This window comes from Orussus abietinus, unplaced genomic scaffold (assembly GCF_000612105.2).
Source record: "Orussus abietinus isolate OABI.00-Male unplaced genomic scaffold, Oabi_2.0 scaffold28, whole genome shotgun sequence".
Taxonomy (NCBI): Eukaryota; Metazoa; Arthropoda; class Insecta; order Hymenoptera; family Orussidae; genus Orussus; species Orussus abietinus.
The window spans coordinates 286,256-297,718 of record NW_019394431.1 but is presented as its reverse complement, the minus strand read 5'-3'; the positions used below and the strand labels follow the sequence as shown (position 1 = coordinate 297,718).

Sequence of the window (11,463 nt, the reverse complement as noted above, 5' to 3'; positions counted from 1 at the left end):
GATCCAGCTCCTGGATTGGACGAGGCTGAGCCCATAATAATTTCATGAATTACAGTCTCAAATATTCGCAAGATTGGCTCAAAAAGTGCATAACGAGACTGCACTTCCATGGCGATATCTCGTGTCAATTTAGAGAACTAGATGCGCTCTGTACAGGGTTGGTAAGTAAAATACCTTAAGACCGATTACCCTTTTTGGAATAGATCCAAAGTGAGGTCAGAATTTGTACAATTAACGTAAACACAATATTTATAAATGGGGCTGACACACATACGTATACACTTGTAACATTTATATGCCTAACTTATTACATGTCTAGTTTTCACTCAACCTATTCGTAATATTTTTCGAAATCATTTCGTCAGATGTCACTCACTTCTCTAATTCCTTTTATGAATTAGTTTTTTTTATGGTCGTTTGATGACGTTCCCGTATATACGATTACGTAGAATTGGCTTTTAAACTGCCACAAACAGAATAAGCCTTATTCACAATTAGATGGGAATTTTATTACGGCGTTTCGTGAAGTTTGCGACTAGAAGTGCTATCGTTATGTGCGGCCAGGAAAATAAAAAAATGAGCGTACAAGCCACTGTAGAAGAATTGACACATGTTTGTATGGAGAATCGGCGACTTCTTCAAGTTCTTGCTAATGGCAAGTTGAAACAAGAACTCGCCCTGGAACACATCAAGAAGTACGCTGACATTGGAATTACTGTTAACGACTTTCAAAAAGGTTATAAGCTTCTTTAAATAATCATTTTCCAGTGCATTTGTTCCTTGTTGCTGATTTCCTCACTAACATTTAATTGCTTTTCCAATGCACGGTATAGAAATGAGATGACGGAGCGTTAGTGAAGTACTTTTAGGTTAAGTCCATTTTTGGGAATTAGGTTACTGTACACGACGTATTGATAAATAATGCTAATGAAGTTGAAGTTCTGAAGTATCTCTGGAAAATACATCTTTTACGCTATTTTAAAACCGATTGAGTATTAAAACAATAAACCGTTAGTGTTATATTATTTGTTTTGTATAACAAAAGAGAACAGTTTTTAGTGTTTTTATCCCAGTTTTTAAGAATTACGGTCATTGAGCCTTTTTTTATTGAATCATTTGAGCAGAATTACTTTTTGGAGTCACAGTTTAGGTTACAATTGGTTGTTGATATCTGTGTGTAGATAGATAATTAGTATTACAATAAAAATATTAAATGATCATTCCTGCACTTTCCGTTATCGTTTTGAACAGGAAGTAGTTCTTCGATTCGATTCAGATTTGATACAAATCGTTGAATAGATACTATGTCATCGGAAGGTACTGATATTACCAAGGAATCGCATGTAGAAACTGAGAAGGATGAGCTTTTTGAGACAGCACTGGTGGAAGAGCACAGTAAAAGGAGAGGTAGCGATCCTTTAACGGAAGTAGAACAGCTGAAATACCAGAAACTTTTGGAAAATGAGAAGAATCTGGATGCAGAACTTGAGAAATTAAAACAAGGGTTGAGCTCAGAGCCATCTAAATATGAAACAATGGAATGCCTTCACAAATACAATGCTATCAAAGATGCCACACAACTTGTGCTAGGGGAATTAGCCAAAATGCATGGTGTTACCGTCACTAGTCTACATGAGGAATTTGGACTGCCAACAACAGAAGATTAAAAGCATTTATGTTGTATACTTATTGATTTTTTATAATCTTATAACGATGAAAATAAATATTTATGAATTTTGTACTATCATTTTAATGAAGCTTTGTATTTACCGCTGCTGCTTTTTTCATTTACACATTTAGTTACTATAGTAAAAGATATCGGGGTCAATGGTTTAGAAAACGAATAGCATCAAAAAATATTAATCCAAACAATAAATAAGAATTATTTTAAAAATTGTTTACATGACGGTTTGATATAGAATTTTATTTTGCTAAGCTAAGTAGTTTATTTAATCTTTATATTTAATAAGAACTTCGAATAGTCTAAACATAAGATGGAATGAATGAATAAATTTAAATTCAACTCTTCTAAAATATATTTTGTATTACCCAATATTTATGTGTATTATAAGGTACATATTACAACTTAATGCAGAGTTTGTACATTTTAATGAGTATGAGAAGAGAGAAATTAAACATGTCTTTTGTTTGCTTGAACAGGATTAGAATGGTTCAATGTATCGGAAGGATTGTCGCTGCGGGATCATCTTTCTGGCAAAGTTGTGGTACTGGATTTCTTTACTTATTGCTGCATCAATTGCATGCACATATTGCCAGATTTGGATGTACTTGAGAAAAATTTCACAATTGAAGATGGACTCGTTGTTGTCAGTATCTCAAAAAAATAACAATATTTAAATATGGGTTTTGGTCTTTCTTTACGATTTTAAAATATCTAAATTTTGCATAGGTTGGCGTGCACAGTGCTAAATTTTCGAACGAGCGAGATTCGACGAAAATCTTGTCCGCAGTTCAAAGGTACAACATAGCACATCCAGTTGTTAACGATGCAAAGATGACAATGTGGAGAGATATTGGAATATCCTGTTGGCCGAGTCTTGTTATATTGGGTAGATATATATGCACAACAATTATGCATTTATCTAAGCACTCGGTAGAATTTATTGTTTTTAAGCTTTGTCTATATTATAATACATTTTACATGTTAATAATTAAGAATTGGCTTACATTTCAGGACCAGAAGGTCAGCCTCTGTTCATTTTAGTAGGAGAGGGTCACCAAGAAGAGTTATTACTTTACGTTAAAGTTGCTTTGTCCTATTTTAAGTCTCTAGACCAAATATCAAATCGCTCTCTACCATTGAAACCAGCACAGCATTTATTGCCGGCGTCAAAAGACGTTCTTCTATTCCCAGGAAAGATTCACACTTTCGAGATGAAAAATACAGAACAGGTGATCGTATCCGATACTGGAAACAACAGAATTTTAATTATGGATAACAATGGAAAGGTTGAACACGTGATTGGTGGATACGCACCTGCCTTTAAAGATGGAAATTTTGAAAATGCCAGGTTTAACGCACCACAAGGCATTTGTGCTATCGATCAATCGATTTTCGTTGCAGATAGCGAGAACCACGCTATCAGAAAGGTTTGTGCATTTACTCGGGGCATTTACAATGATTTCGGTGAAAGAGTGCATAATAATATAACAGAAGTATTGCAGATAGATTTGAGCACTAGAAGTGTTAGCACTGTGGCTGGTATCGGCAGCCAAGGCCAGGATTACACAGGCGGAAAATTGGGAAAAGATCAAGAATTGTCATCTCCTTGGGACGTTGCAATTTATCGACACAGTCAGGGTGAACGCACAGTGCCTGTTCTATTAATTGCAATTGCTGGAACTCATCAGATTTGGGCTTTGTTCTTAGAAGACACAACCTGGTGGAAAAATAAGTAAGATGTTTTTAGTTTTAGTTGTCCATTACTAGAGCTCATTTTTAATATGTAGGCTTTAAAGTCATACATCACTTTTTTTTAAACTACAGGGAATACAAGGCTGGTACTTGTGTTGCTATTGTTGGGAATGGCCGGGAAGAAAATCGCAACAATTGTTATCCTCATGCTGCAAGTCTTGCACAGCCATCGGGTCTGGCTGTTGCTCAAGACTTTGACACTGTTTATTTTGCTGATAGTGAGAGTAGCACTGTCAGGAGTGTCCACCTGAAAGATGGAAAAGTTTCTGCAGTGTGTGGAGCCGATAAGAATCCATCCGTATGTTGTTTCAGTGGTCTCTTCCGCTAGGAAATTCCTTTTAATAAGAAATACAAAGGTACTACGATGAAGCTGTTTCCTATGTATTTTAGAATTTACATAATTTTGGAGACGTCGATGGGAAGCAGTATGCGGCCAAACTTCAGCATCCATTGGGTGTAGCTTGGAGTCGTACAGAAGGGATTTTGTATGTAGCGGATACTTACAATCACAAAATCAAGAAAGTGGACCCCGAAGGAAACTGTACTACCGTGTATGGAGGTGGAAAACCGACGAACGAGCATACCGTAAATTTTCGCTATCTTCTCAGGTCTCTTCTTTTAAATCATAGGAACCTTTTAACACAAAAAACTGTTTTTCAAATTCAGTTCGACGAACCAAGCGGTTTGGCTATCACGCGTAATGGTGAGATTCTCTATGTTGCCGACACGAACAATCACGCGATCAAAGCCATTAATCTCAAGGATGGAAAGGTGTCAACTGTGAGTTATAAATTCTATTCTAAGTATTCTATAGTTTGCAGTCTTAAAGATATGTCTGCTCGATCAATGAACATGCAATTAATGTACAGGTGTCCGTTTCCTTGCCCGAAGAAACTGGCGGCGCAACAGATTATACTTCCAATTTTGACACCGCAATTAGCACGTCGGGTGGAGACTTTTCCTTTGCATTCGATATCTCATTTAAAGATAACTTGAAACTGAATCCTGAAGCTCCTCAGAGATGGTCCTTGATTTTACCTTCAAATACTTGGAGCGCGACTAGCCTTAGTGGAGATATAAAGGATTCTATAAACGTTAAAATACCGAGGGGCGAACAGCGGGCGAAGCTGTGCATCAATTTCGACATAGTTGCTTGTAGAAGCGATGAATGTATACCAAAGAGAATGACTGTGGTTTTCAATGTCCTGCGGCAGTCCGACGCCGCGTGTAAGGTGGTTGAAAAGAAACAACTGGAAATTAAATGACGAGCCAACGATTCGGCCGCTAGTACTTAGTTTTACACAATAGTAAATTAACGGGCCAACCCCGTAATTTGTTACGATATTGAAGAACTATTTCCTCTTAAGATATTTTTTATATAGAGGGTGCGCGGTTTTGCGGTACGCTTTTTAGCGATCATTACGTATACATAGACTTACTAATGAATTTTTAAACGATGTTTTTACTGAATAAATACTTTAACGTTTCTTGGTACTGCTTTAATTTCGAGGCTTTAGAGCGATGGGGCCACGGTCTGATTGTAATGGGATTGCTTTTAAATATCGACAGGACAGGGAGTGAAATTTTCCTATACACAAAATCTCGAAATTTCATTTAACAGAGAGTTCTACAGAGAGCATAGAAATTAAGAGATCCATTAAGAATATGAGCTACGCGGTGCATTATGGAGTATATGGAAAACGTTGAATAAATACTGTAATGAAGTTGAAACATTTTTCCACGTTAAGTCGTGCAACTCGCATCTACGTGTTGGGAGGTACTCGTTCTTCTCCGAGTGAATTTCAGTAACTCAGATTCAGTGTCGGGCGGTTATTTCTTCTCCGTAAAGGTGAAGACACTCGCCTATTACGGTGGGTTCCCAAGTCGACAAGAACTGCTCTAGGAATCATCCTCTCGTTTCCTACCCCGTGGAAAAACGCCCCGTTAGCCAATTCCTGGTTCATAGTTTCTGCGCCGGGAAAAGTTCCCTCGGATCGCGAGACCTGCTCGAGGAGGTACAATTCCCAGCAGACGTTGCCCACTTAGACACCGGCTCGGCCAATATGGTCTGAAACGTATTCGCGCTAAAACGAGGAAACGTCCAATCCCTCGACTTCGGTGCACCTGCGTCGCAGACCCTCAGGGCCCTGGTGCATCGATTTCGTTAAATGATTAAACCAGGTCTAAGTTTGCCGTTCAGTCGATAGCAAACATCGATCGGTATTCCCGGGTCGGTTAAATTTGACAGAGGCGTTCCCAAATTAATTATATCATAAGGGAGTATTGACAAATGTAGCTTGCAGCTATGCAAGTGACGCTTCTCTTCGGGATTCCGTATATGAGCGACCTTGTCATTGGTAGTTAAAATCGACCGATTCTCCGCGTGTTAACGTTTTCAGGGCCCGCGATTGTCGCACTTTCTAACACCCCCGACATAAGTACTCTTCGAGCCTGCTCTAAATTCCAAAGTGTCCAATCCGGCTAACCAGTCTGCAGCCCACACGCGCGAAGTTGGTCATTTCGCGAAATAACTGGACAGGTGACGCGGATGGCATCCTCATCGGAATGTCAACGACACGTTATTAACTTCAAGATCAGGTTAAAGACCAGCGGCACGACGCAGGGTCAAAGTCAGTGCCAACCGCGGGGCATGCAAAGTCTTTTGTTCAAAGTCATATTTCCCTAGACGAGCACCTGGAGACTCTTTCAAAGGCTAAAAAGCCGAGCGGGGTGAAAAAAGGTCGATGGAGCTTCTCCGAAAATTTATTCCAAGCTACTCCACGCACACACGCGAGGCTGACATATTCGAAAAGAGGATTCCCGCTTTTCACGGCTTCAAAATTCCCCTCTCGCGTTTAAAATTCAAGTCTTGAGCTCCGAAAACGAAGCATCGTCGGAGCGAAGTTACTGCCTCGGTCAGAATTCCACATTCGTGGCCTCTTTACCTCGTTGCTGCCCGAACGTCGTATCCCGCACGTGGCGAAGCCCGATTTACCTAAGCGAGCCTCCGGGAGGATGTATCATCACCGTACCTAGCATTTTTAAGAAAAACCAAAAAAAAAAATGTAATACCCCACGAGGTCTGACCTTCCCTAAAGAGCATCCAAATAGTCGGTACAAATTACTGTGAGCGAAATAATCAGCGTCTTTTACCATCTATCCCCTTACTAATGTAACGTTATATCCTGAAGACAATTGGCCAAGACGTCATCTGTCAGAAGAAGTGCCAAGGAGTCGCAAATCAGACCGAAACGGAGAAACGCCTCGCGTTGGCGAGGGGACAGAAACACCTCCTCGAAATGTCAACGACACTTTATTAACTCAAGGAACGGGTTAAAAGTTAGCAGCGTGGTACAACGTCGGGGATCGAGACGGAGAAGGCGACTTAGGCGCGGCTTTGCTCGTCAAAGTCAATGTCAACGGCGCGACACGCGGCGTCCTTTGGGATGGATTCCCGAGGCAGCGAATTTACATAACAGGATAGAGGAAGGCCCATGGACGATGGCGATCCACGGTCAGGTTTGGACGACACCTAGAGAGAGGTCAGGACATTTCTTCCAATGCCGAGGGGACGGCTTAGTACTCTTCGCCACCTTCGCCCTCGCCCTCGACGGAGTCCAGGCCAACCTCCTCGTAGTCCTTCTCCAGAGCAGCCAAGTCCTCCCTCGCTTCCGAAAACTCACCTTCCTCCATTCCCTCGCCGACGTACCAGTGGACGAAGGCACGTTTCGAGTACATGACGTCGAACTTGTGGTTGAGTCTGCCCCAGGCTTCCGCGATCGCCGTCGTGTTGGCCAACATGCAGATGGCTCGTTGCACCTTCGCAAGGTCGCCCCCAGGAACCACCGTAGGGGGCTGATAATTGATACCGACCTACGAAAAGGGTTTTGTTATCAAGTAAATGGACCAACGCGGGGACCTCACGCTCTGATGCGGTAAAAAAAATAATGGAAAACATTATTTCGATTCCTTGACCGCGAAGAGCGGATAAGTCCTTGCAAAAGTCATTCTTGGACCCGCACCTTGAACCCCGTGGGGCACCAATCGACGAACTGTATCGTGCGCTTGGTCTTGATGGTGGCGATGGACGCGTTGACGTCCTTCGGAACGACGTCCCCTCTGTACAGCATACAGCACGCCATGTACTTCCCATGTCTGGGATCGCACTTGACCATCTGATTGGCCGGCTCGAAGCAGGAGTTGGTCAGCTCGGCCACGGTCAGCTGTTCGTGGTAGGCCTTTTCGGCGGAGATCACCGGAGCGTACGTGGCCAATGGGAAGTGGATCCTGGGGTAGGGCACAAGGTTCGTCTGGAACTCGGTCAGGTCGACGTTAAGGGCTCCGTCGAAGCGCAGGGAGGCCGTGATCGAGGAGACTATCTGCCCGATCAGCCTGTTCAGGTTCGTGTAGGTGGGCCTCTCGATGTCCAGGTTCCTTCGGCAGATGTCGTAGATGGCCTCGTTGTCGACCATGAAGGCGGCGTCCGAGTGCTCCAGGGTGGTGTGCGTCGTCAGCAGAGAGTTGTACGGCTCCACGATCGCCGTGCAGATCTGCGGGGACGGGTAGATCGCGAATTCCAGCTTCGACTTCTTGCCGTAATCCACCGAGAGACGCTCCATCAGCAGAGAGGTGAAGCCAGATCCGGTGCCGCCCCCGAAGGCGTGGAAGATCAGGAACCCCTGAAGACCCGTGCATTGGTCGGCCAGCTTCCGCAGCCGGTCTAGCACCAGGTCCAGGATCTCCTTGCCCACGGTGTAATGCCCTCTCGCGTAGTTGTTCGCCGCGTCCTCTTTCCCGGTTATTAGCTGTTCCGGGTGGAACAGCTGGCGGTACGTTCCCGTTCGCACTTCGTCTGCAGGAAACGTGCCCGTTTTACTCGGCCGAGTCTTCCTCATCAAATTTACCGCGGTTTAAGGTGACATGAAAGTGGAATCCGGGGAGTCTTGTTTATGAAGCATTATGAACGTTACGAAGCAGTTCTCCGAACATAGTTCTCCGAATCGTTTCAAATTTTACAACGTGAATATTGAGGCCCCGGGGAAGGTCCTAACATCCGTGAAATTTCATTTACTTTCTAAATTGTTTATGAAAATTTCTGTAACTTTTTTGTAAAAAATGAAATTTCATGGATGTCAAGGCGCTCCTTAGATGTTCCACATTCAGGTGGTGTAATGTTAAACGACTCGGTACCCCCCGTTTGGGGAGACGTTTTATCAACGATTAATCCCTCAAAGTCCACTTTTATACCACCTTAAGCCCACAATTTCCCTTCAATGCTCAATAGCCATATTTAACCCTTTATAACGCCACGTGATTTTAAAGTCCCTCCCCCGAACATTGGTATCTTCTAAGTCTTACTTGATGATTTTGCACAGACTGAGTGTCTTATTAATAGTACCACTCCTTTGTGACCAAGGAATTAGTTTATAAACTATACATTTAGAAATAAATCGGGTCAATATCAGAGAGATCAAAGAAGTCAATATTCGGAAATTTCGGGTGGCATCGGTTCTTGGCTTGAGAAAATTTTGGGTTGCAGAGGGTTAAAAATTCTTGTTCGGTTTGTCAGACAAGTTGGGGGAGAATCGGGAAAAATCCCAAGGCAGGGGTTGAATGTATGGATGGGGCTATGTTAGGAAATCGTGCCGTAGAAACGTTCGGAACTAGAAAGTGTGCACCAGAAACTGACCGACTACCGTTGGCTCCAAATCCATGAAGACCGCCCTCGGAACGTGTTTGCCGGCACCGGTTTCGCTGAAGAACGTGTTGAAGCTGTCGTCTCCGCCACCCACGGTCTTGTCTGATGGCATTTGGCCATCGGGTTGGATCCCATGCTCCAGACAGTACAATTCCCAGCAAGCGTTTCCAATCTGGACCCCACCTTGGCCCACGTGAACCGATAGACACTCACGCTAGAGAAAACGAGTCAAGTCGTTCGAGTCAATAAGCGTGCAACGAACCTATCAACAATTGGCTCTCAAATAATTATATGGTCGGTTGGCATTAAGTAAATCAGTGATTACGGTCGCTACTCCATTGGGAAAGGCTTCCTCAAAGATTCCATTGGTTCACCAATGTAATAAATGTCAGACATGATAGATGTGAACGCAAAAGCGAATTTGGCATTTACTAGCGACATTTTCGTCACTCGTTGAACCGATTTATAAGAGTAATTACGGGGGATTACCGCCCCGAGAAAAATAATCCGAGATGTTTCATTACGAAGATGGAGTTGCGATGAACGTCGCGAGTCGCGATTTGTACAACTCAATTTCGATACGTGGTTGCTATACCTGATTTTACGGGTTTTCATTAGGGGGGAATTTAGCAATTATGCTTGCTCTTACCATCGTGTCCTGGGGATTATAAAATCGGTTGAAACTTGACCAGATTAAAGGACCTCTTCGCTGCTACGTTAGCGTCCCGCGAACGAATGAATGTCGGGGCGAAAAATTGAATTCTGTTGACGGGGGAACAGTAGACGAATGTGTGGCGTAATAACGTGTGTTCTGTATACAGGGTCGTTGAGATATGTACAGAGGAGATTATGGACCGCTTTTATTGATTGTAAATCAAAGCGAAACGGCCCGTTCAAAAATTCGGATTATATACTTTGCGTCTCTTTACGGGATTTATGAGCCGGTTCAATTTTCTTTGATATATTAGAGGGTACCAGGGGAGAGACTTTAAAGGATTTTTGCTCTTTCCGCAGCGGCCACATGGCGGTTCTTGTTTCCGTTTTATTTTCCTCCTGATATTAAACGGATACTGCAGATGACCCTTTGGGACGCAAAGCTGCACTTCCTCCTTCCTGCAGATTTTAGCTTCACAAGGCTTCCTCATGAATTTCACATCAGCTGGTGGGGATGCCAAAGCTTGAGAGAAGCGGAAATCAGTAACCTTTCAGAGCAGGGGAGACTTAATTTTTAAACGTATTGCAGTATCACGGGTATCGAAAGAGATTCGTTTATACAAACGGCTAAAAAGTAAGGCTTCCAATGAAGTTACATTTTTTAACGTTTTATAAATAATTGTATAAATGTAACCATGACTACTTTCGCTCACACAATCTCACCTTTAGATTTTAATCCCACTTCTTCCCCGAGGAAGGCGGCCAAGGATGTCTCACTTTCTTCCAATGAAAAACACTACAAAGGACGTTAATGTCGTAACGAACATTGGTACATGCAATTTTTCATTAATACGTAATAAAAAATACCGAGTCTGAGTTGCGAAGAGAAACGCGTTTCCCCATCAACTTGTATAAGTAATTATGTGATATCTGAAAAAGAAGAAACAGAAGAACGAGAGGGTGTTAGAATACATTTCTCAGGAAGTGGTGTCAAGTGTCTTTGGGCTTACAAATAGAATCAATCGTTCGACCAGATTGATTTTGTATCTTTTTCTTCTTCGTCTTCTTCTGGTGTCCAACAATCTGCATCCGAACTATCTTTTCGTGGTACGCAAATTGTTTTCAACAGCTTCCACACATCTGCTTCTTGGAACTTGTCCATACTGCTACATACTATCTTCTGGCTATAATTTTTGTACAATTTTTCTATATAAAATATTTTCTATAAAAATTGCGTATTACGATGTTTAGACTCACAAAAGTTGATTTGCTTCTTCAGTAGCACTTTTCTCGTCCAGGGGATCTTCATGTATGTCTTCTTTTGAAGGCGCTGGCACTGGGAAACAGGGACAAGGACTTTCTGTCTCACTGAAATCGAGACAAATGTTTAGTCAATGACACCAGGATTGAAAATTTGGATTTGTAAAGACTGCAATTATAATATTGAAAATGCGAACTCAAAAGGTTTTGGAGCTTCTTCCTCTTCTTCGGTTGGTGACTCTTTTTCGGGAAATAACGCTTCAATGTCACGTTCAAAGGTTGACAATCTAAATGATGAATGTAAATAAAATTTAGATATAATTTTGAGCATACTGGAAGCTTGTAGACTTGAAATGAGTTTCACGTCTACTTTTACTTATCTGTAAAAAATGTTACCTATTCCACCAATTTTCTG

The 11,463-nt window shown here is 42.3% G+C and overlaps 3 protein-coding genes across 3 annotated transcripts; 2 read left to right on the top strand and 1 right to left on the bottom strand.

The window, feature by feature from the left end:
* The first annotated feature begins 277 nt into the window (after positions 1 to 277).
* Positions 278 to 4,923, top strand: LOC105701240 (NHL repeat-containing protein 2). Its single transcript, XM_012427815.2, has 9 exons — positions 278 to 736; positions 2,161 to 2,327; positions 2,411 to 2,570; positions 2,696 to 3,111; positions 3,187 to 3,416; positions 3,509 to 3,734; positions 3,827 to 4,021; positions 4,103 to 4,216; positions 4,306 to 4,923. Exons 1-9 carry the CDS (start codon positions 499 to 501, stop codon positions 4,699 to 4,701), a joined length of 2,142 nt encoding a protein of 713 aa, XP_012283238.1. The 5' UTR covers positions 278 to 498; the 3' UTR covers positions 4,702 to 4,923.
* Positions 743 to 1,747, top strand: LOC105701245 (DNA repair protein SWI5 homolog). The gene has a single exon (XM_012427827.1). The coding sequence runs from the start codon at positions 1,305 to 1,307 to the stop codon at positions 1,665 to 1,667; it is 363 nt and encodes a 120-aa protein (XP_012283250.1). The 5' UTR covers positions 743 to 1,304; the 3' UTR covers positions 1,668 to 1,747.
* A 1,921-nt stretch (positions 4,924 to 6,844) lies between the features above and the next one.
* LOC105701243 (tubulin alpha-1 chain) lies at positions 6,845 to 9,827 on the bottom strand. Its single transcript, XM_012427825.1, has 4 exons — positions 9,784 to 9,827; positions 9,126 to 9,348; positions 7,459 to 8,288; positions 6,845 to 7,309 (listed from the first exon to the last, which is right to left on the bottom strand). The coding sequence occupies exons 1-4, from the start codon at positions 9,784 to 9,786 to the stop codon at positions 7,013 to 7,015; spliced, it is 1,353 nt and encodes a 450-aa protein (XP_012283248.1). The 5' UTR covers positions 9,787 to 9,827; the 3' UTR covers positions 6,845 to 7,012.
* Between the last annotated feature and the right edge of the window lie 1,636 nt (positions 9,828 to 11,463).